General features: G+C 40.3%; 1 protein-coding gene across 4 annotated transcripts; it reads left to right on the forward strand.

The window, feature by feature from the left end:
• The first annotated feature begins 4,495 nt into the window (after window positions 1-4,495).
• Window positions 4,496-21,385, forward strand: kif3b (kinesin family member 3B). Of its 4 annotated transcripts, none has more exons than XM_063463476.1 (9): window positions 4,496-4,606; window positions 5,689-7,191; window positions 10,136-10,237; window positions 10,534-10,656; window positions 11,782-11,900; window positions 12,192-12,308; window positions 13,571-13,676; window positions 17,183-17,394; window positions 17,791-21,385. In XM_063463476.1, the coding sequence occupies exons 2-9, from the start codon at window positions 5,788-5,790 to the stop codon at window positions 17,894-17,896; spliced, it is 2,289 nt and encodes a 762-aa protein (XP_063319546.1). In that variant the 5' UTR covers window positions 4,496-4,606; window positions 5,689-5,787; the 3' UTR covers window positions 17,897-21,385. The 4 variants fall into 4 exon arrangements, with proteins under 4 accessions (XP_063319546.1, XP_063319547.1, XP_063319548.1 ...); XM_063463477.1 differs by having other exon boundaries at window positions 4,497-4,606; window positions 5,692-7,191; XM_063463478.1 differs by having other exon boundaries at window positions 4,525-4,585; window positions 5,692-7,191.
• The last annotated feature ends 286 nt before the right edge of the window (window positions 21,386-21,671 follow it).

The raw sequence follows: 21,671 nt of genomic DNA on the forward strand, positions 1-21,671 counted from the left end.
GTCTAAAAGTAGTTTCTGTCCAGGTTTTTAGACTGTGGAAGTGAATATTTTTTTTCTTTTACAAATGCAATCTATCTTGAACTCAGCTTTTAGAATGTTAGGTTATGTCATCCATGGACCTGACCAGTGCAAGTTAGGTTAAGAAAACTGCATGCAGCTTAAGACAGGGAATTTCAACACTTTAAATTTAAATTTACAGCTAACAGTGGAACTATGAAATCTACATGCACATGTACTCACGCAGTTTTGTAGTTTGGTTTTGTTTTTTTTGTTTTTTTCCAGAAGCTCAGAGCAGATATTACAATATATTTCAATATTCACCATTCAGACTCCTCTCCCCTCCGTCAGAGCTCCTGTTTGTCAACTAGTAGTGGGTTGGAAGCAGGGAGTTTCTGGAGCAAGGGCGTAGATTTGGCATGGACGGAAGGGACATCTCCCCACCAATATCCAGCGATTATTGAATTGTCCCCACCAATAATTTGATCTCTTCCAGTAAAGAAAAACAAACCCGATAGAAAAAAACGATCTGTCAACGTCTCATTCACCTAACGGTGCAGAAAGAGTTAAATTACGTTCTCTACTGGAGTCCTACGTCATGTGACAAATATGGCCAATGTGATTGGCTGTGCCTTTCAGGGAGCTCTGTTTAGTTTTAGCAGCGGCAAGCCTGCGCTGCCAGGACCTGCAAGGAGGAAAGGAGGATGGCAGCAAAAAAGAACCTGGATATAAGAAAGTATTTTGGAAACTAACTGCACCACAGGCAGCACTATTAGTTATCTCAGTCTCAGAGTAGCATTTCTAATTTTGATTGAAACTGTCAGAGAAAACGGCAGCCTCGAGTAAGCCAGGATATTAGTTTACAGAGGCTGTTAGAATTATGTCTAACGTTAAAATGTCGGTGACACAATAATTTCAGCCTAATGGCACTGACATATTCATAGGGTTAATTTTTGAGACAAAATATCATGAGGTAGTCATGATTTTGCAAATATTCCACCTTGTAGTGCTGTGTTTTAAAAATGCACTCACCCTACAAACATTACTGATGAGTCAAGATCTGCTCAAAGTGACAGAAACACTGAAGCAGCGACCCATTTTATTCTTATTGTCATGTATGTCCTATTTGTCAGGTGACAGAAGAACCAACACAAAGCTCAGAGAGCAATGGTGATACAAGATCACAGGTGAAATTGGATGATGACTTGTTGGTTCATGACTGTATTTGAAGCACATGTGCTGCATGTATTTGGAATGTCTCACTGTTATTTATCAGGTGACAGAGGCAGCTCTGCCATGTTGTAGCTCAGAGGTGAAGAGGCGAGGTCACAGGTGACTGACTGATGATTTGGTGCTATAGATTAACTAGTTTTTATTATCATGACAATTGTCAGGCTGCTGATGTAAATTGATTCATTAGTGTATATTTGACAAAGAATCTGAATTGACATGTCTCACTTTTTATATGGCACGAATCAATGTGTTATTTTATCAGGTAGCAATATGTCCTAGTGCAGTCAGAGGGGAAGAGCCAGGGCCAAAGGTGGGGCACATCAAGATTAATAATTTTAATCTGAGGATAAAACACATGTACTGAGGCTGAAAGAAGCTTCAGTGCTCTCAGAAGACTAAAAAGATGGCTAAGGTCAACAATGACTCAAATGAGTTTAAACATGAACAATAACAGTAGTTCGTGTTTAGAATAAAAAATCCCAGCTCACTGAGTTGATAGGGGCAACAGTGTGCCTAAAATGTTGCATAATTTTGCTGAGAGATCTTTTACTTTGTGGTAATCTTAGATGAGTAGTTTTATGGACAAAAACCACCAGGTCATTCAGTGTTCCCTTAGTGCTAATGTATAAGAGATGTTGGTGTACTATAACTGAAGTAATGTTGTTAAGTCCTTAAAGTCATATTCTTTTATTGTCATGACTGTATTTGAAGCTATTTTTATTTTTGCATGATACCTGATTTATATGGAATATGGCTGAAGTAAACTAAAGCCTAAAATACTTAGTCATTTGTTTAATAGTAATGTAACATTATATAATTCACATATAAAACTATGAATTGTAATTTTAAATGGTTTAAAAGCATGCAAAATTGCATATGTAGGCAAGTATATTTCTTTTTTTTTCTTTTTTCTTTTTTATCAAGAAGCAAAGACAAAAAGGAAAAAAAACAGAAACAGGGCAGGGTTCAGTGGTTGACTCATCCGTCCCCACCAATGGCAAAACCAAATCTACACCCTTGTTCTGGAGCACTATTAGAAAACCAATCTGTCAATAAACACTTTGAACCTGCCAAGTGGTGTTTTTTGATTTTGCTCTTTGGGTCCTTTTTTACCAAAATATGACACCAGGTCATATTCTTGAACAGTAATATATGACAAGAGGGCAAGATGCAAGTTATGCGATTAAGAAAAAGAAAAAAAATCTAGCGAAGATGGGACCTGAGAGATGCATCTGGCCGTTCATTTGATCCGTTGACTGTTTGCTGAAGCGTCATCAGAAATGAAATCAATGGAATGATTTTATATAGGAAGCAAAGGATTCAAAAGTGACTCTATTTGAAGATGAATTGAAGTTAAAAAAAAACAAAAATGGAGCCCTGTGGATAAAAACACCAACTTTTCAACAGTTGTAAAAGATGCATTCAGTTCATACTGCTATCTCATAAGACGAGCAGAGAAGTATGGATCTTAGGCTACGTTCACACTGCAGGTCTTAATGCTCAATTCCAATTTTTTTTTTATCAAATCCGATGTTTTTGTCTGCTTGTTCACACTACAAATAAAATGTGACAGCAAACGCGCTCTGGTGTGAACCCTCAAAGTGACCCGTATGCGCAAAAGAAGACGTCACACACAACGCGCTCTGTTTAGACCCAGACCAAACAGTATGGTTTGACTGATGGCCTTAATATAAAGACTTGTTTCGGACTTTACGTTTCCCAATTTTGCTTTAAGTTATAAAGTTATTTTGTTATTTACAAATGGGCTAATAATTATCCTTATTGCTGTTTTAGAGAAGAGCGGTGCTTCAAAGGAGATTGGAAATTTCTGTCAGAATCTGCAGATTATACAGTACAAATAAAATGTTCACGTTTCTCCAACGTTGTCTTCCCAACAGTTTCACTGGATGGCCAGGAAGCGTTCGCGATGTCTTATCGGGCGCTTCTCCGGCGCTGATGATTGGCGTCTGTCTTGTGTCAGTGACGTAAAAGACGGATTTAATGCGACATGACCGTTCAAACAGCGGTCGTTTTCTGAAACATATGATATGGGTCGCATAGGGTCAAAAAAGTCGGATTTGATGCGCTTTCGCCTGCAGTGTGAACGTAGCCTTAGTTTCGAACCTAGGCTTTGGAAGACACCCTAGTGCAAAAAGGTGCTTATTTAGTACAACTTTCAAAACATTTTGGCAAGTTGTAGAAATATCCTTTGAAAGGTTTTCAATTCTGGTAATATTTGTATTCATTTAGGCCAACTGGGGTTTGTATCTCATTCAAAAGTGAAGCTTAGTTCAGCTTTAGTAGCACAGATTCACTGCAGTGTATGTGTGATGGACCAGTGGCTGTTTTGATCATAAAAATTGTAAAATAAATTAAAACAACGAATACTTTTTATTATTATTATTGATCCTTTCTGCCCAGTCAACTAAATTGTCTTTGCTTTGCAATCCAACCTCACTATGGCAAACCTTTGGACCAAAAAAAAAAACAACAACACATGTAATTATTTTTCTAGAGTGCATCTCTGGACATTGATAAGCTATATTTAGCTAAGAGGACATCTCTCAGAGCACACAAGATTTTGAATTTTTTAATTTTTTAGATAGTTATTGTTGATTCTGAGCATGAAAAGAGTAAATGTAATCACTCAAGCTTGTTTCTGCTTTGAGAATCTGAGTGTTTTAAAATTGCTGTTCCAGACACTGATTAAGCTCCATTCCCCCCCCCCCCCCCCCCCTCCACACACAGACACACACACAAGGACGTCTTTGAAAGTTGCTGAACTTTGCTGGACAAGTGCACAGAATGAAATGACAATTCCTGCCTAAGGAATTAGAAATAGGCGGTAATGTAACCTACAGGATACCAGCTGCTGTTAACCCTATAATGCCCTTTGTATCATGTTTGATACATGAGTTTCTGAGACCTGAGATCTCATCAACATGATCAATACTTGCCATAATTTCAAAATGTTATGGACAAAATTCTTTTTTGTCTAAAATAACATTGTTGTTTACAAAAAGTTGCCAAAAACACCCGATGTATCAAATGCGATACACTAAATATGTCATACACAACATGATATAGCAAAAAAAACAACCTAAAAAAACCCCATGGATTTTGTTATAAGGGTTAATAAACATCTTAGTTCCAAAAGAAAAATCAGAATTTTCTTGCTATTTTTTGATGGGTTGGGTCTTACAAGGTTAAACGCCAGACTTCACGTGATCATTTTTGGCCACTTCCAGCACCCGTTCCGTAAATTCATGAGGAGACGCGCAACAAAATTGAACCGCTGCTGGTTCGGCAGGAATTTAGCCATCGACGATTCACTTCATCGCAGTGGGAGTTCTGCGTAAGCTAACGTTTGTCACTGGTTAGTGTTAAATTATGTTTCTGTGTGGCTGGTGTAAAGTTGTGTTTGTAGGTTTTGCGAAATTTCGCGTAGCGATATCTTGAATATAATCTTTAGATTTGCTAAGAGTGTTAGCCGGGCAGTGCTACCAGATTTGTAGCTTAGGGTTACCAGTTTGTTTGCAGTTGCTAGCCCAGTGTTGTGGTCTCGTTATGGGACGTGTTTAAAATGAGCTAACGCTAGAAAGCTGATCCGTTAGTTTGACTAATCAACTGGTAACGTTTACTAACCTGCTACCGTAAAATGGACCATTTATCAAATTTCTTTCTAACGGCTGTCATTTAATTATCTGACATTCCAACTTTAAACCAAGGTGAGGTTTCTTCACCTAATTAGCTAAAATCCAGTTAGCCAATTTAAAGTAGTGTCATTGCTATGTACTCTGACAGAACAGTGTATCAGTGCGATTGTTTTTTTTTTTTTCAGTTTGTATGTGAATAGGAAAAACGGTTATTCATTTAAACAACTGTATTTAGCTTAATGTGTGATTATGCCTGTTGCTGTGGTATTTTACGGTGATAGCTGGAAAAGTCTTAGGAAGCTTAGTTTTATTATGTGCAAGGGAACGGCTGCTCAGGTGTAAGTGTCAGGTAAGCAGTGTCGCTGCCTATCCGATACCTTAACCAAGTGGGTTTCTCTTTTTGTCCTTAAAGGTAGTTAAAAATACTTTTAACCCTTCCCGAATCAGCTAAACCTGTTAACAGAGTCTGAAGAAACAAGTCATTAGCACGTGTCCAAAACATCTATATGTTGTCTTAAAGAGACACCAGCTGTTTGAATTAGGACTGGTATTTAGTTCTTTGTAATAAACCTTTCTAACACAAGGTAGTGTAGTGAGCTAGTGGAACCATCATCTTCCACAAAGTTGTGCACAAGCGCGGATATCTAAAAACACATAATTTACAGAAGTTAGGCACTAGTACTTATCCTAAATCAAAACACCTGCTTGTAAGCGGTGCCATCCGGTGGCAGAATTTCACTTTAACCTGTGTGATGCTTTAACCATGAGCTGAGATGTAATTCACTGATTGTTTTCACCCCAGCAGTGTCAGATTTGGGCAATCTATTGCTGAAGTGTTACTAAAGCTGCTCTTTAGGAAGACAAGGTGCCAAGCAGCAAGGATTGGCAGGTGCTTCTCACCATGTCCAAGAGCAAGAGCTCGGAGTCAGTCAAGGTGGTGGTCCGTTGCCGTCCTATGAACGAGAAAGAGCGGGCCGCCAAGTATGAGAGTGTGGTGTCTGTTGATGTCAAACTGGGCCAAATTATTGTGAGAAACCCAAGGGAGTCCTCGGGCAACGAACTGCCCAAAATCTTTACATTTGATGCTGTTTATGGTTGGAACTCCAAACAGCTAGAAATGTATGATGAAACCTTCAGGCCCCTGGTTGAGTCTGTTCTTCTGGGATTTAATGGGACCATCTTTGCTTATGGCCAGACGGGTACAGGGAAGACTTACACTATGGAAGGGGTGAGAAATGATCCGGAGAAGAGAGGGGTGATCCCAAACTCCTTTGAGCACATCTTCACACACATTTCACGGTCACAGAACCAACAGTACCTTGTCAGAGCGTCATACTTAGAAATCTACCAGGAGGAGATCAGAGACTTGCTCTCAAAAGATCAGTCACGTCGTCTCGAGCTCAGGGAGAGGCCCGACACGGGTGTGTATGTTAAAGATCTTTCATCATTTGTTACCAAGAGTGTGCGAGAGATCGAGCATGTCATGAATGTGGGAAACCAGAATCGATCAGTTGGAGCCACTAATATGAATGAGCACAGCTCACGCTCTCACGCCATTTTTGTCATCACGGTGGAGTGCAGTGAGTTGGGTGTGGATGGAGAGAACCACATAAGAGTTGGCAAACTCAACCTGGTGGATTTAGCTGGCAGTGAAAGGCAAACCAAGACTGGAGCTCAGGGGGAGAGGCTTAAAGAAGCCACAAAGATAAATCTATCCCTTTCTGCTCTTGGTAATGTCATATCAGCTCTGGTGGATGGCAGGAGCAGCCACATCCCTTACCGAGACTCGAAGCTGACACGTCTGCTACAGGACTCCCTAGGGGGCAATGCCCGCACGGTCATGGTTGCCAACATTGGCCCAGCATCCTACAATGTGGAGGAGACTTTAACAACTCTGCGCTATTCAAACAGGGCAAAAAACATCAAGAACAAACCACGTATCAATGAAGATCCCAAAGATGCCCTGCTCAGGGAGTTTCAGGAGGAGATTGCCAGGCTGAAGGCGCAGCTGCAGAAACGCTCAGGAAAGAAAAAGAGGAGAAGGCTGAGGAGGAGAGCAGGGGAAGGGAGTGATGATGAGGGTCTGGAAAGTGGCGAGACAGAGGACGATGAGGAAGATGGAGACGACAAGGGGGACTACTGGAGGGAACAGCAGGAGAAGTTGGAAAAGGAGAGAAAGGCAATCCTGGAGGATCACAGCCTGGTAGCTGAGGAGAAAGCCCGGCTTCTTAAAGAGAAAGAGAGGAAAATGGAAGACTTGCGGAAGGAGAGGGAGGCCGGAGAGAAGCTTGCAGCCAAAGTTAAGGTAAGCAGATTTTTAAGTTCCAAGAGTTTCAAGAAGTTTGTCATTTCGTATGGTGTTACCCAGGCTGAAATGAAACACTCACCAGCTGGTGAAATAGTCAATAAAATGTTTTTAAAAAGAGCAGTAAAAAGGCAGTAATAAATCGTAACAATAAACAGGGATAAAAAACATAAAATCTAAATTCTAAAGCAAACTCAAGTCTAAATAGTCACACTAATTCAGGTAGCAGCAGCAGTCCTTTCACAGAAGGGGGTAATTATATTAAGTCGTGTGTGTATTTGAGGTGTATATTGTATGCGTGTGTGCATGCATGTGTAGATAGGGATTATCAAAGTCCGCTTGTGGATCTGACAGTATAGCTGTGTGTAGGGGTGGGCGATAGAAACGATATACGATAGAAACGATATAAATTTGGCCAATGATAGAGATTTTGACTATACCGCTCTATCGCGATAGTGCATGTTGATGATGTCATTAAGCCGCGCCTGTTTTGGTCGAAAGCATCGCAGCGGCTACAACCATTATCATCTGCAAATTATGCCGGGCGACAGTCATAGCAAAGAGATGAAGCACTTTTGAAATATGGGGAAAGCCAAAAACTGCGCTTCCTCCACTTCCGTAACATTGATTCATTAATGTTGAATTCTCTCGCAGCTGTTCTATTCCCATGTTGTTGCAGTATATTAATAACTAACCTCGTATTGTGGATGAATAATCTCAGTTGTTTTCCTGACTGAAGTTTGGTCCGTTTACAGCATCGTGCTATGCGATTGCATTTGTCCCTAACCACCAGAATCCCTCACGTTAACTTTTATCGAGTGGAAAAAAAAGTTAGCGTTCATCCTCCAGCTTCACTGTGCTAATGTTATGCTAACATAGCTGTGTCGCTAGCAATCACATAGCACAACATTATATACCAGGTAGTCCAACTTCAGTAACCCTACAAACGCCACTGCTGTTTAGTTTTCTGTCTTCATTTATGTTGGAAGTGATAGCAGAGCTGTACATTTTAATTAGTTTCAAAAATCTCCCAGTCAGAACATGCTATATCATGTTTAGGTGTAAACTAGCGAGCTAACTTCCTGTTAACTTCTAACTCCGTTAAATTTAATAAATTCTGTTTTCATGGATGCCTGGATGTTAAACTTAATTGTTACACCTGATAAAGCAGCAACGCTGATGATTTTATTAAAGATGAAAGAATTTAGACCGTTTTTAACTCTTAGTGTTCGTTTGACTTTGGGACCTGAAGTAGACGGAGTTTTGGACCCAGATTACTCCGCGAAGCTCCTCACTACGGCAGCCGTAATGCTCTGACAATCCATCAAGCAGTGCGGCTTACCAAAGTTGTACTAAAACATTTTTTAACAGATTTCTGCACGCCAAAATCGGTTTGAGGTCAGTAAGCACAACCAGAATTCATACATAAGGCACACTCTCGATTTTTGAGAAGATTAAAGGATTTTAAGTGTGCCTTATAGTGTGGAAAATACGTTATACAGAAGAAAAGAATATATCGCGATATATATCGTTACCGAACATGCTTCAAATTATATCGCGATATGAATTTTAGGCCATATCGCCCAGCCCTAGCTGTGTGAATAGCGGAATGGATGGGGAGGGGGCACAGTTCATTTGTCAGTCTCGCGGCTTGTGCAAAGAACCCTTCCAGCATCCTGGTGGTTCTGCAGCTGATGCTCCTCTATCTCTTGCCAGACAGCAGGAGGGAGAACAGGCTAAGAGAGGGGTGGTGGGAGTCTCTGATGATGGAGATAGCTAAGTGTATGCAGCTCTGTTTGTAGACTTCTTCCAGAGACGAGAGAGGGGCACCAACAATCCTCCTGGCAGTCTATTGAGTTGTTGCTTCTCATTGGACTTGCAGCTGCCAAACCAAGATGTAAAACTTTGTGTCAGGATGTTTTCAATGGTGCCTCTGCAAAAAGTTGTGAGGTGAAGTGTGGAGAGTCCTGCTTTTCTGAGTCTCCTGAGGGAGTGGAGGCGCTTTTGTGCTTTTTTTTTTTTTTTTTTTTTTTTTTTTCTTCTTTTTCAATTTAAACTGCTGTGGTATTAATGGAGAAGGACAGATCATCAGCTAGGTGCACACCCAGACACTTAACACTGCTGGCCCTCTCCACAGCAGCACCATCTATGGTGAGGTCTGTGAACTCTGCCAGACTTCCTGAAATCAATTACCATCTCTTTTGTTTTATACACATTGATGGTGGGATTATGGGATCTACACCACACTTCAAGCTGCTCCACGTCCATTATTTAAGTGGACTCATCACTCAGGTCAGTGATGAGGCCAACCACTGTTGTGTCATCTGCGAACTTCACAATTTGGTTAGTGTTGAATCTGGCCGTACAGTCATGTGTGAGTAGACTGAACAACAGCGGGCTCAGGACACCCCCCTGAGGAGAGCCTGTACTCACTAAGATGGTCTTTGATGTGTGGCTGCCCACCTTGACTGTCTGTTGCTGCTTTGTCAGGAAGCTGAAAACCCAGTTGCAGGTTGCAGGGTTCACGCCTAATAGAATCAGCTTTTCCACCAACTGCTGTGGAATGATCGTGTTAAAAGCTGAGACAAAGTCAATGAAAAGGACTCTGGCATAGGTGTTCTTACTTTTAGAACTAGCAGTGGCTCCATAGTGTAGTGGTTCACACATTCACTTAAGAAACAAAAGATCCCTGGATGTAGACACAAAGAAGGGTATCCAGTGTGTTAAAAATAACACAAAAATCTGTCAAATCAAACATGAGCACCTATGTGCTGTGGGAAACTTCTACTGTTGAAGCAATTTTGAACAAAAGGAAGCGTTCAAGCTCAAAATTATTTAAATTACACTCACAAAAGTTACCATAGCTTCTTTGAGGTTGTACTGGTCTTGTGCTTGGAGTCATTTTCTTTTATTATCCCTTTTCCTAATTTTTATTTGCATCCAGGCGATGGAGAGTAAGCTCCTAGTAGGGGGGAAGAACATTGTGGATCACACCAATGAGCAGCAAAGAATGCTGGAGCAAAAGAGGCAGGAGATTGCTGAACAGGTATAGTAAAGGGGTTGGCACCAAGGCCAAGTACAAGGGTAATACTTTCTATATTACCAAAACATTACTCTGTTAGCAGTTTTCTATCCCGTGTACTTATGATTCCAAATTCATCAAATTCCTTGTTAGGCATTTCAGACTTCTTCAGCAGACTAGGCACTGATTTTTGAAAGTGAACATTTTTGACCATTTAGTACCAGACGAAAACATCTTTCAGCCAGTAAATTCTCTTTGACCTCAGAGACAGAGCCCATTAAAAGTTGTGAACACATGCAAGTTTGTTTATGTGTGTCCAGAAACGGCGAGAGCGAGAGATGCAGCAGCAAATGGAAAGTCGTGATGAAGAGACACTGGAGCTTAAGGAGACCTACACTTCTCTGCAACAGGAAGTTGACATTAAAACCAAGAAGCTGAAAAAGGTGAAGATGGTTGTCACATTTGCCCAAGGCATTATCAACAAATTCGGTTCACATGGGTATGGAAGAATTCTGAATCGATTCCCAAATGTCAAAATAGTTTTTGTTTTCATGTTGACACAAAAGAAAAAGAGGAACTGAGTTCTGAGAGTACATTTTTTTTTAGAGGCTATGATTTTACAATATCAGCCCCTGACATTTAAAATGAATATAGAAATAGAAATTAATGAAAGTGAAAACAAGTGAAAAGTGTTTTGCTTTGTTACCAAAGATTAATGATGGCATTGCAGAGTATAGAGTCGTTAATAAACCAGACTGGCTGGAAACAAACTCTGCACTTTATGTAGAATGAGGTAAACCTGCAGTGTAAACATGGTGTCTTTCATTTCAAAAGCCATTACCCTAATCTCCAGCTGATGGCCGTCTATCTCTGAGCCTCGTTTTCCCCAGAGTTCTCTTCCTGTTAAAAGGCACTTCTTCCACCCCACCATTATTACCAGATCTCAATAACCTTATAGAATTTTTTTTTATTACAATATAAGCACATTGAGGTGATTGTGAGCTGACTCAATTGAACTGAACATTTACAATGCTGTGAAAGTATTTGCCCCCTTCCTGAGTTAGATTTTTTTGCATATTTGTCTTACTTAAATGATGTAATCATTTAAAAACCTTTCATATTTACTCGGGTTATCTTTGTCTAGTATTAAAATTTGTTTAATATGAAAATAATTGTGATGAATGTGCAAAAAACAACTAACTATATCAACATGTATATGGATTTGGATGGTAAAAACAATGTTGAATTTCATAACCTTCATTTAACAAAAAGTAATAAATAAATAAATAAAACCATCAGAATCTAATATTGAGATTGACAAAGATGGCATATCTTGTCATCATAATGACACTGTTTGAAGGTACAGTGTTTTTGGTTTGTCAGGTAATAAAGTTTCTTGCAAGTAAGTAGGTCAACTGCTATTTTAAGTCGGGTATTGTCTGTGGTGTTCTGTTTGGGTTGTTCATTATTCCTCATGACAATCAGGCATTTAAACAAAAAATTTTAAGGCTGAATGCTCTAACAGTCTTTTTCTGGTCACTCTAGTTTTCTCTTTCTCTCTCCTCTAGCTGTTTTCCAAGCTGCAGTCAGTGAAGGCAGAAATCCAAGATCTCCAAGAGGCACACATCAACGAGCGCCAGGAGATGGAGCAGATCCAAAACGAACTCACCAGGGACCTCAAACTCAAGTATGAAGTCTGTATATCAATGTTGGCCTGACACAAATCTCTGATCAAGACAGTGTGTCATGTGATCGAGGAGGAACCGTAAAAAGATTGCTAGCGAATTAGTGGAGCTTTTTGTGCTTTAAGACTTTTTCTCACTGTAGTGCATGGAAATGAAATATTTAATGAGGAACAGATACATTACATTCAAATGCTTTCAACCATTAGGCTTCCTGTTTTAATAACATGTCCGAGTTTTCTTTGTCTCTCTCTGTCTCCCTGTCTGTCTATTAAATGTTCATGTGTTTCTTTCAGGCATCTGATTATTGAAAACTTCATTCCTCTAGAGGAGAAAAACAAAATAGTCAACAGGGCTTTCTTCGATGAGGAGCCTGAGGAATGGAAGATGAAGCCCATCACACGTATTGAGGAGTAAGTCTGGGAATATTCAGAGTGGGTCTTTCCATCTCAAATCATAACATTTTTAGAATGTTTTCTGCTTGACTAGCTTATATTTACCTTTCTTTGTATAGGTTCACAAATAGTGCTTTTCCTCTACTACCTACTCGACTCTGTTTTGGTTGTCCATTACAATCGAGTACCACCCAATGTACGTGGGGTCGTTATAAACACCACAACAAAGGATCACATTGAGTCGGTGATATACTTGCTGCTCGGTCGGGAACAACGCTGTTGTTTTTTTGTGTAGCCATTTTCCTCATTGCAGGGATTCATAAGTAGAAGTTTTGATTCTTGTGAAGGAGACTTATCGAATGACATCACTGACTAGCCAATCGGTGGCATGCAGTCTTGACGTCATGTTTTCTGATCACTTCAGATCGCTTGGAATTCCGGCCAAGTAGGTACTAAAAAACTACCTGGTACCAGGTACTACCACCTAATGGAAAACCCTAAAAACTGAGCCAACCTGACCCTAATAGGTTCTACTGGAAAAGAGCTAAAACAGACAAGTGTTGGAGAACCAGCTGTGGAACCTGTGCCTTATTAGGAAATGTCTTGATGCATTCTCAGTCATCCAGGAAAGTAAATCTCCAAAAGTTGATTCTGTTCATCTGGACGTTGCGTTTTGTGGGAGAAACATTTCGTCACTCATCCAAGTGACTTCTTCAGTCTCAGCTGACTGCAGGTTTCCCCAATCTTATAAACAGTACATTTGCATAATGACTGAAACCAGCCCACTGAAGGAACAATGGGCTGGGAGGTCAGTTCCTTAATCATAATTATGCAAATTCTCATGACCATTGATCAACAACCACTGACCAAAACCCACTGATCAATGGCCATGAGTACCATTCTCCAACTCTCTGTGAATGGTGGGCTGGTTTCAGTCATTATGCAAATGTACTGTTTATAAGATTGGGGAAACCTGCAGTCAGCTGAGACTGAAGAAGTCACTTGGATGAGTGACGAAACGTTTCTCCCACAAAACGCAATGTCCAGATGAACAGAATCAACTTTTGGAGACTTATTAGGAAAGGGAAACTAAAAGTCCCTTCAATAGATGCTGTTTGGCATGCAATTCTAGCAAACGGTGCACACAGTTGCTCATTATAGTGCTGCAGAGTGGCAGAGCTGGCAACTGATTTATTGTAAAACACCAAAGCAAGAAGCAAATTTCCCATGCTGCTTTGTAATACTCCTTTTCTCTCTGTCTCTTTCTCTCTCTCTCTCAGTGACCATCAGATGATGAGCAGGCCTCGGTCTGCAGTCAGCTACTGGAGGCCCCTCAGTCACCATGCTCGTGTGGCCATGATGTTGAAGCCTGACATGAGATACAAAGTAAGCTTTTCTCCCTCTCCTTTACAGTGTTGTTGTTATTATTATAGTTAAGTTATCACTGCATATAAAACTGTATTTTCCCTCAGCTGTAAAAAGCTGATGGGGACAACAAAGGTTGTGCATGGGAGCGCAACGCGTTGAAATTCACCTCGCTCTCATACAGGGCTCTAGAGTGTGACCAATTTGGTCGCATATGCAACCTAATTTCTCAATGGTGCGACTAAAAAACTCGTAGGTGGCAAAAAGACCAGCCGTACAAAAAGTCTCTGCAACTCTGAAAGTCTCCGTGTGGTCAACAACAGACACACATTATGCCTATATCGAGGTCTAAACCAATCAGAGATAGTCAGGGGCGAGACCTCTCTGATTGTCCATGGTCCAGATAGTCCTGTAGTCCTAAACGTGTGTACGTTTGAAAGTGCAGGCGGATAGAGAGAGGTGAGTAGCCTGAATGAAGCGATATCGATTCATTAAATCCTGAATCGACTTTTAAATATAAATGAAAACTGACAGCTCAATGATTTTGATGCTCCGGGTCCGCGCTTTGTGTTTACGTCTTTTTTTGCGCTAGATTCTGATGCTGCAAGTTTTGTCTCTCTCCAACCAAAACTCATTGAACCAGCATCAAAACAAGATCAAAACTACACTTCACATTTGATAAACATCTTCATGAATTCTCTCTTACTTTTGCTGCTTTGCTTCAACCACAATAAAAATCACACTTTCTGCACAGCGCGCCCCCCCCCCCATGTACTTCAAGAACACTTTCTCGTTTCAAATCTGTTTTCTGCATTATTCGCTTACTTATTATTCACCAGTCTACCGTTGTTTACAGCGCTGTCGGCCGCTGTTTTTTTTGTTTTTGTTTTTCCCCAAAAATGACGTCTGACAAGAGAGCCTCATTTCTGCTGTTCAATAGCGAAGAAATTTAAACTTTCAATAGCTCCCATTTCATCTAATGAGGACTGTGACAGTTTTCTTTCTTTTCTTCTTGCAAAGATTAATAACATAAGAATGAACTTTTCTCATTCAGCACTTGTTATGTCAATCTCCACCTCATCAAGCCCTGTCATTTTGGATACTTTCTCTCCTGTTTCACTACCTGAGCTGGTAAAACTAGTGAATTCAGTGAAAGCATCCTCTTGTCCACTTGACATTGTACCTGCATCATTATTCAATGATTATTATTCAAGCCCATCTGTGCTCACTCTAATCAGCTCTTCACTGGCGTCTGGTATAGTTCCGGTTCATTTTAAAAATGCTGCTATTCTCCCACTTTTAAAAAAACCTCAGTTAGGTCTGTCGCTGCTCCAAAGAGAGGAGTCTATCTCTAAGTTACTGTTAATTGCTAAGCTTCTAGAAATGGTTGTGGCTAAGCAACTTATAGCAGCTCTGGACAAACATAACATTTGCGATAAGTTTCAGTCCGGCTTTTGCAGAGCTCACGCCACAGAAACAGCCCTTCTTAGGGTCTCAAGTGACATTTTAATGAATAATGATGCAGGAAAATGCTCGGTCCTACTTATGTTGGACCTAACATCGGCTTTTGACACTGTTGACCACCACATCCTCCTTGAAAGGCTTAAACATTGGGTTGGTGTATCGGGTACTGCCTTAGAGTGGTTCTCCTTATATCTACATAACCAATCTTTTTCTTTGGTGGTCTCCGATTTTAGGTCATCCTCTACCTCCCTTACTTGTGGTGTCCCTCAGGGTTCGGTTTTGGGGCCTTTACTGGTCTTAATATATCTTCTCCCCCTCCAGCATATAATGGGCTCTTTTGAGGACATTTCTTATCACTGTTATGCTGATGATGTTCAGTTGTACGTTTCTTTTAAGCCCCAGGATTTATCTAAGCTTCAGCTTTTAAATGACTGCTTAGATTCCATCAAGCGTTGGATGGCTGTAAATTTCCTCCAACTCAACAAGGGGAAAACTGAAGTCCTCATATGTGCTTCAGACAGATAGTGAAAGCCCTTGGTCCTCTTACTGTGTATGTTAAATCCTCTATCAGGAATTTAGGTGTCACTTTTGACTCGACTCTCACATTGGATCGGCATGTGAAATCTCTGGTTCGGTCTTGTTTTTATCATTTAAGAAATGCGGCTAAGTTAAGCCCTATTTTATCTCGCCCTGAACTGGAGATAGCTATACATGCATTTATTTCCTCACGCTTGGACTATTGTAACTCTTTGTTTATGTGTCTAAGCAAAGGTTCTCTGGATCATCTGCAGGCTGTGCAAAACCCTGCAGCTAGGCTGTTGACAAAATCCTCCAAGTATTCACATGTGACACCATTGCTATTTCAGCTACACTGGCTTCCTGTTGAATTTAGAGTACATTTTAAGATCCTGGTCTTGACATTTAGAGCCTTGCATGGACTGGCACCAGGCCAGGAAAATCTCCTTCATGTTTTTCTGAGTTTTATCCTCAATTACTTTGACACAAAAGCATCTGCTGGGATTCTTACACCACTGATGAAGTCTCACAAGTGTCAGTGCTGAGTAATGATCAGAATGAAAATATTTCAGATTGTCGGGGTCAAAATTGAATCGAATCAAATCAGGACCTTGCGAATCGGAATTGAATCAAATATAGAAATCAGTGATGATACCCAGCCCTAGTGAGTAGCCTAGCCCCGACAGAAGTAGATGTAGCTGTGGGTAATGAGAAAAGATGAAAAGAACTTTTTTTGTTAAGTTAACGTAAAGTTAAAGTGAACATGTAAAACATGGGGGTTAAGTGATGAGGTTGAAAAATTTGGGTGCATCTAACTTTTGTGCTGGTACTCCTAAAGAAAAAAAGTGCATCAGTGCAACTGTGGCAAAAAGTTATTCTAGAGCCCTGCTCCTAGTTGAGAAGAAGTCAACTAGGATTTACAAATTGATACCATAGGTGCATCAAACGAGCTTGTATCAAACGTCCAATTTTCTGAAGATCTTGTGAATGCGATAACTCGAATGCTGCAGTGTAGGATTTTCAAAGCCATAGATGCGTCTATTAAAAATCTTGGACAACTTCAAATCTTAGAGACCTTGACCCCAAGGTCAGAGTTAGCCTTCTAAAAATCTTATGAATACCAAAACTTATGAAAAAGATGGTGCAGAAGACTAGGAGGCTGAGACGTAGCAATGGCAGTTGTCAGTATTTGAAAGATTAACGTTACTGCTGCACAGGTTTAAGATTGAGCTCATTGCAAATACTTTACTGGTTATTAAACATAATGCAATGCATTATATAACATCATATTTTTTTTCACACTGGTGCTCTAGTAGTTTCCAATTCACAGTAGGCCCGAGGCATGGTGGTTCCTGGGTTGTTCTTAAACAGCTGGTCTTCTTCAAGATCTTGGCAAACTTATACTTGCATACAGGAGTTTGAACTGATGATCTGCAGCTGTTTATAAAAGTCTCTAAGAGACCTTCCCAACTTGTGTAAATCTTCTGACCACATTTGTATATAACTGAATTTTCCCAGATGAATGTGATTCTGTGTCATTGTTCTAGGCTGAGAACATCATAATGCTGGATATGGACATTCCTGCACGGACCACTAAAGAGTACCAGGAGCCAGTTATCGCCCCAAAGCTGGCGGCAGCTCTGGAGGATGCTCTTCGGGATGAGGATGAGATCGAGGTAGATGCCACAAGCTTTCACAGCAGCTTGGGACAAATGCTGCCTGCTGGTGCTAGCGGCAGCCTCAAGAAGCCAAAGTCAGGGTAAGCAACAGTACCACAAGTTATATTCACTTTGGAGTGCCGCATCCTGTTGTCGGGCTGATGGAATTGGTTAAGAAACTAGTGCTTTTTTTTTTTTTGGTAATATTTTACACCCACCATGTTGCAACAGCTTTACATTGGCTTGTTGTACAAAAGAATCTCTTCCTCTTTGTTTCATTTCTGTCCAGAATTGTACAACACAAAAGGAAGGAGACAGCAGATTGTAAATTTGCATTCAGAGTAAATGATTTACCTTGTTAAATCCTCAAAGACAAAAATTAAAGACTCTGCAAATCTTTGATATGTGACAGATGAACCCTGTAAACAGCATAGACAGCCTTTTGGTGTCACACCATCAGTGAGTTTAACCCTATGCTAATCTTTTCTCTCCCTTAGACGACCAAGAACAGGCAAGAAGTCGAGTACCCCGACCTCTTCATACAGCCCCTCCAGCCCAGGATCCCCTCTTTATCCCCAATCCCGTGGCCTGGTGCCGAAGTGATGGTTCCTACTGCTACTGTCACTGCCTGCCAACCTCTGTTTTGCACCTGTCCACATTGGGAATGACCTTTTAGAGGATGGGTATAAAAAAAAGATTAATGCTGCTTTTTAGTTTTTAACTACACCACTGTTAACTGATCTCTTGAATACAACAAAACAATAGTAGCTGTGCATGACATTATACTGCACTGCTTTTACAGTTCCCTAGATATTGATGAATACACACACACACACAAAGAGACTCATCACAATGTTCTTAACGTACAGAAAAAGTAAAGGTGGGCTTAACCTTCCCTTGCACTACTTCATATCTTCCTAGATGTGTGTCAGGTGTCCTCCATGTTACTATAAGTGTGGACATGTGGGTGTGGTAGAGGGGGGAGGGGGCTGAGAGCTCTGTTGAACCTGGCACTAACATAGTTGTGTGTGAATGTGGTGTTGTACATCTGGCTGCATGTCTGTGCATCTTTGAATCACTGTCTGAATAGGTTTGTTTGTTTTCTGTTTTTGTCCACGACTTTAATTGTGTTGCTTTAGAGGAGCTTTAAGATTGCGTGTGGCTGCATGTGCTGGCTTCAGTCTTAAAGGAATAGTTGCACATTTTGGCAAATACACTTACAAAAGAGAAGCGATAAGAATTTTTACCACCTTTACGCTGAAGTGTGAAGCAGAAAGTGATCGGCTGTAGACATAGCTGGTGAAACTGCCATTTGAATTTCAAAAATTCTCATACTAAATTTTTAATAGGCAGCATGTCAGCTCAGCTGAAAAGGCAAAACTATGCAAATGCAGACATAGAATCTAGTTAATAAATTATAATAAACTAAATAATAAACAATAAACTGCAAAGCAGTTAGTCTATTACAATTACCAAATAAAATTTTGGTGTTTACATTTAATTGTTTTTGGTAAATCCAGTCAACCTAATGGATGTTACTCTGTACAACCTGAATATTGGTGTCAAATCTAGCTCAGCACAACACAAAAGCAATAAGAACAAGTAAATTATTAGTCAAGTTGAATTCTCAAGCCAAAAAGAGCTTTTAAGTAGGATCTCACCAAAATGCCCTCCAAAATGTTTTTCTCTTCTGAAACCAAAGGCATGCACAGAGCGAAGCCTGTTTGCATGTGAAAATGCGACCAGTGTCAAAAGAGCCTTTTGCTTTGATTACTTCCCTTAAACTGTGCTGACTGGGTAACAAATCCAATAACATCACTTTTAAAGTTATTAAATAGTTACATTTCCCTTGTAATGCAGTGCCACAGTACCTTTGCCATACTGTGGCTAACTTTATGTCGTGATGATTCACAAGCTAGTTGGTAGCTTACTATGAACAATCTGCATCCCTCAGCTGTAAAGCTGCATGTGCTGTAGACAGTACTGAAAGGTTTACTAATAGCAGTCAGAGCTCAAACTATGTGATGTCACTCTTTCTAAATGAGAACAAACACATTTAAAATGAAATATTTATTGGAAAAAAATACACACGACATATTATGACTGAGTACCTTAGAACTGTTTTTGTTCTTCAGCTGAGCCAAGCTAAGCTTCTTAGTGTGAAATCTGTACGCTACATAAACCACAAGCAGAAACTAATACATAAGCAAACTTTCTCAAATGGTGGACTATTTCTTTAAGTCTGTATGATTGCAAGTGTGCAGGCCAGGAAGTAAAGCATGCTCCAGATCTGGACTCAGTCACAAGTTGCTGTAATCAGTAGATGCTGTTCTTCCTGAGACACACAAGGGAGGTGGGGAACATGGGGGGAGAGCCCGACACATGTACCCTCTGTGGACAGTTTCTAGGTTGCATGACATAGCAGTTGGTGGTCTGGTGGCCACCAGACCACCAGGCCAGAGATCAGCTTGAAACACAGCATGAGTCACGTCAAAGGTACTGTCCCGGAATGTGCCTCAGATTTGTCAGGGTTCCATGGTGCCTTAATCTGCATCCTCAGTCTCTGCTCCTTCATTTGAGCCGTGCACACACAGGCCTCCTAGTCTTCGTCAGCTCATCTACAAATTCATTCCAGGATCAGAGAATTGTTAAGAGCGTGAAGTTCAGTCGGGGGCATCCTGGGTCTTTTGGATAAGCACCACTGCAAAGTTGGGCAGATGAAGGGTCAACATATTCTCCTTGTGATTTTTATTTTTATCTACCTTGGTATTGGTGTGAGTGTAAAAGAACATTAAACCCCCACAGACTCCAGTGGATCTGAATGCACAAACCATTCCACATTTGCCTCCAGGTGGACAATATGCAGTTTTAACCTTCATGGTTCAGCCTGCCTCTCTGCTGCTCTCTGTTCCCCATACTTTTAACCGTGAAGGGGTGCGCTCTCTGCTCGCTGCTACCATGCAGGGTTTTCCAACCCACTGTGACATTTCAGCAAGCGTGGGTCAAGTGGCAAATTAAATCTTTTTAAAATACTTGTGATGTGTGCCGTTTGTGAGTTGAAGACTTGTAAACCATCAGGGCTATGTCTCTAACAATCCCTGTGAGGTCTAGGTAGCCCTAACTCTACCTCTGTGCAATAAAAGTATGTGACTTTTGTTTTTTTGAAAATTGTTCTCCTAAGTTGTGGCAATCGGGGAGAAAACGAGAAAAAAATTGTAACTAACGTGTATTTACATTTATCCCAAAAACTTTTCTTTTTTTTTTTCTTTTTTTTCTTTCTCCTCTTTTCAAACCACCGACTTAAAGTTGGGGTCGGACCTCACAGGGTACCTCAAGGATCTCTCTGCTGTTTGACCCATGCCTGCGTATCTATTTAGATACTGTAATGAATATAACTTGTTTAAAGGCAATCCTTAGTCACTTTTAGATCTGTAAGAAACACATGAGTTTCCATATTGAAAAAGTCTAACTTATTACGATCCTATGTTTTTATATACAGATGTAGATATAATTTTTTATTCATTCTTTTTCTTGAAAATAGATTGTTGTTGTTTTATTTTTGGAACTCTGTAATTTAATGTTGAAATGTTATTTTATTTTGCATCATATATATATTATGTGTCTTTGTATTCGGCAAGGTACAGGCTTGTTTTCCCCACTTAGTTGATGAGTTTTCCACATGGATGTTGAAAGCATAGGTCATGTTGTTGATGTGGGCCTGTGCAGAGAGAGTCACGGTTCAGTATTGGCACATTAGCTGTAAGTTGTACTTCACAAACATAAATATTAAAATAAGAGCTAACATTGAAATGCTGTATACGCATGACTTTAGCACGCTTGAGTAACATGTTTTGGTTGTGACTGTGTTCATCGGTCATAGAAATTTAGTGAGCAAAATGTGAATGTATAATTTAATTGAAAAATCTTGTATCACTTAGCTACATCACTGGATCCAAACTCCCAGACTGTTTGCGACCAATTTTTACGTGCTGTCATTGTAGCCATATGACGATTCTGCTGGTGCGCTTATGTATCTGACTTGGCTATGTCTTCTACTTGTTTAGTGTCTTTACATTAATAAAGAAAAATTAATGGGAGTACTGTGGTGTGTCTTTGAGGTTATTTAAGAACGTGTTACACATTAAGACCTACCCTCCCCTCTACTTTTCCTTATTTTCTTTCATTCACATATACACACACGCACGCTAAGTAGATGCAAATTAAACATGGTTAATCAGTAGAAGGGTTAAAAAGGCAAAGCTAAAACTTGTTTTAGACCAGGAAAAGCAGAAGGACTGTGGCCTCTCACAAAGGTCCAGTGCAACCATACTATATAGACAACAGTACAAGGCCTACGCATTACTCCAGCCATGGAAAG

This window comes from Pelmatolapia mariae, linkage group LG20, assembly GCF_036321145.2.
Source record: "Pelmatolapia mariae isolate MD_Pm_ZW linkage group LG20, Pm_UMD_F_2, whole genome shotgun sequence".
NCBI classification, from domain to species: domain Eukaryota; kingdom Metazoa; phylum Chordata; class Actinopteri; order Cichliformes; family Cichlidae; genus Pelmatolapia; species Pelmatolapia mariae.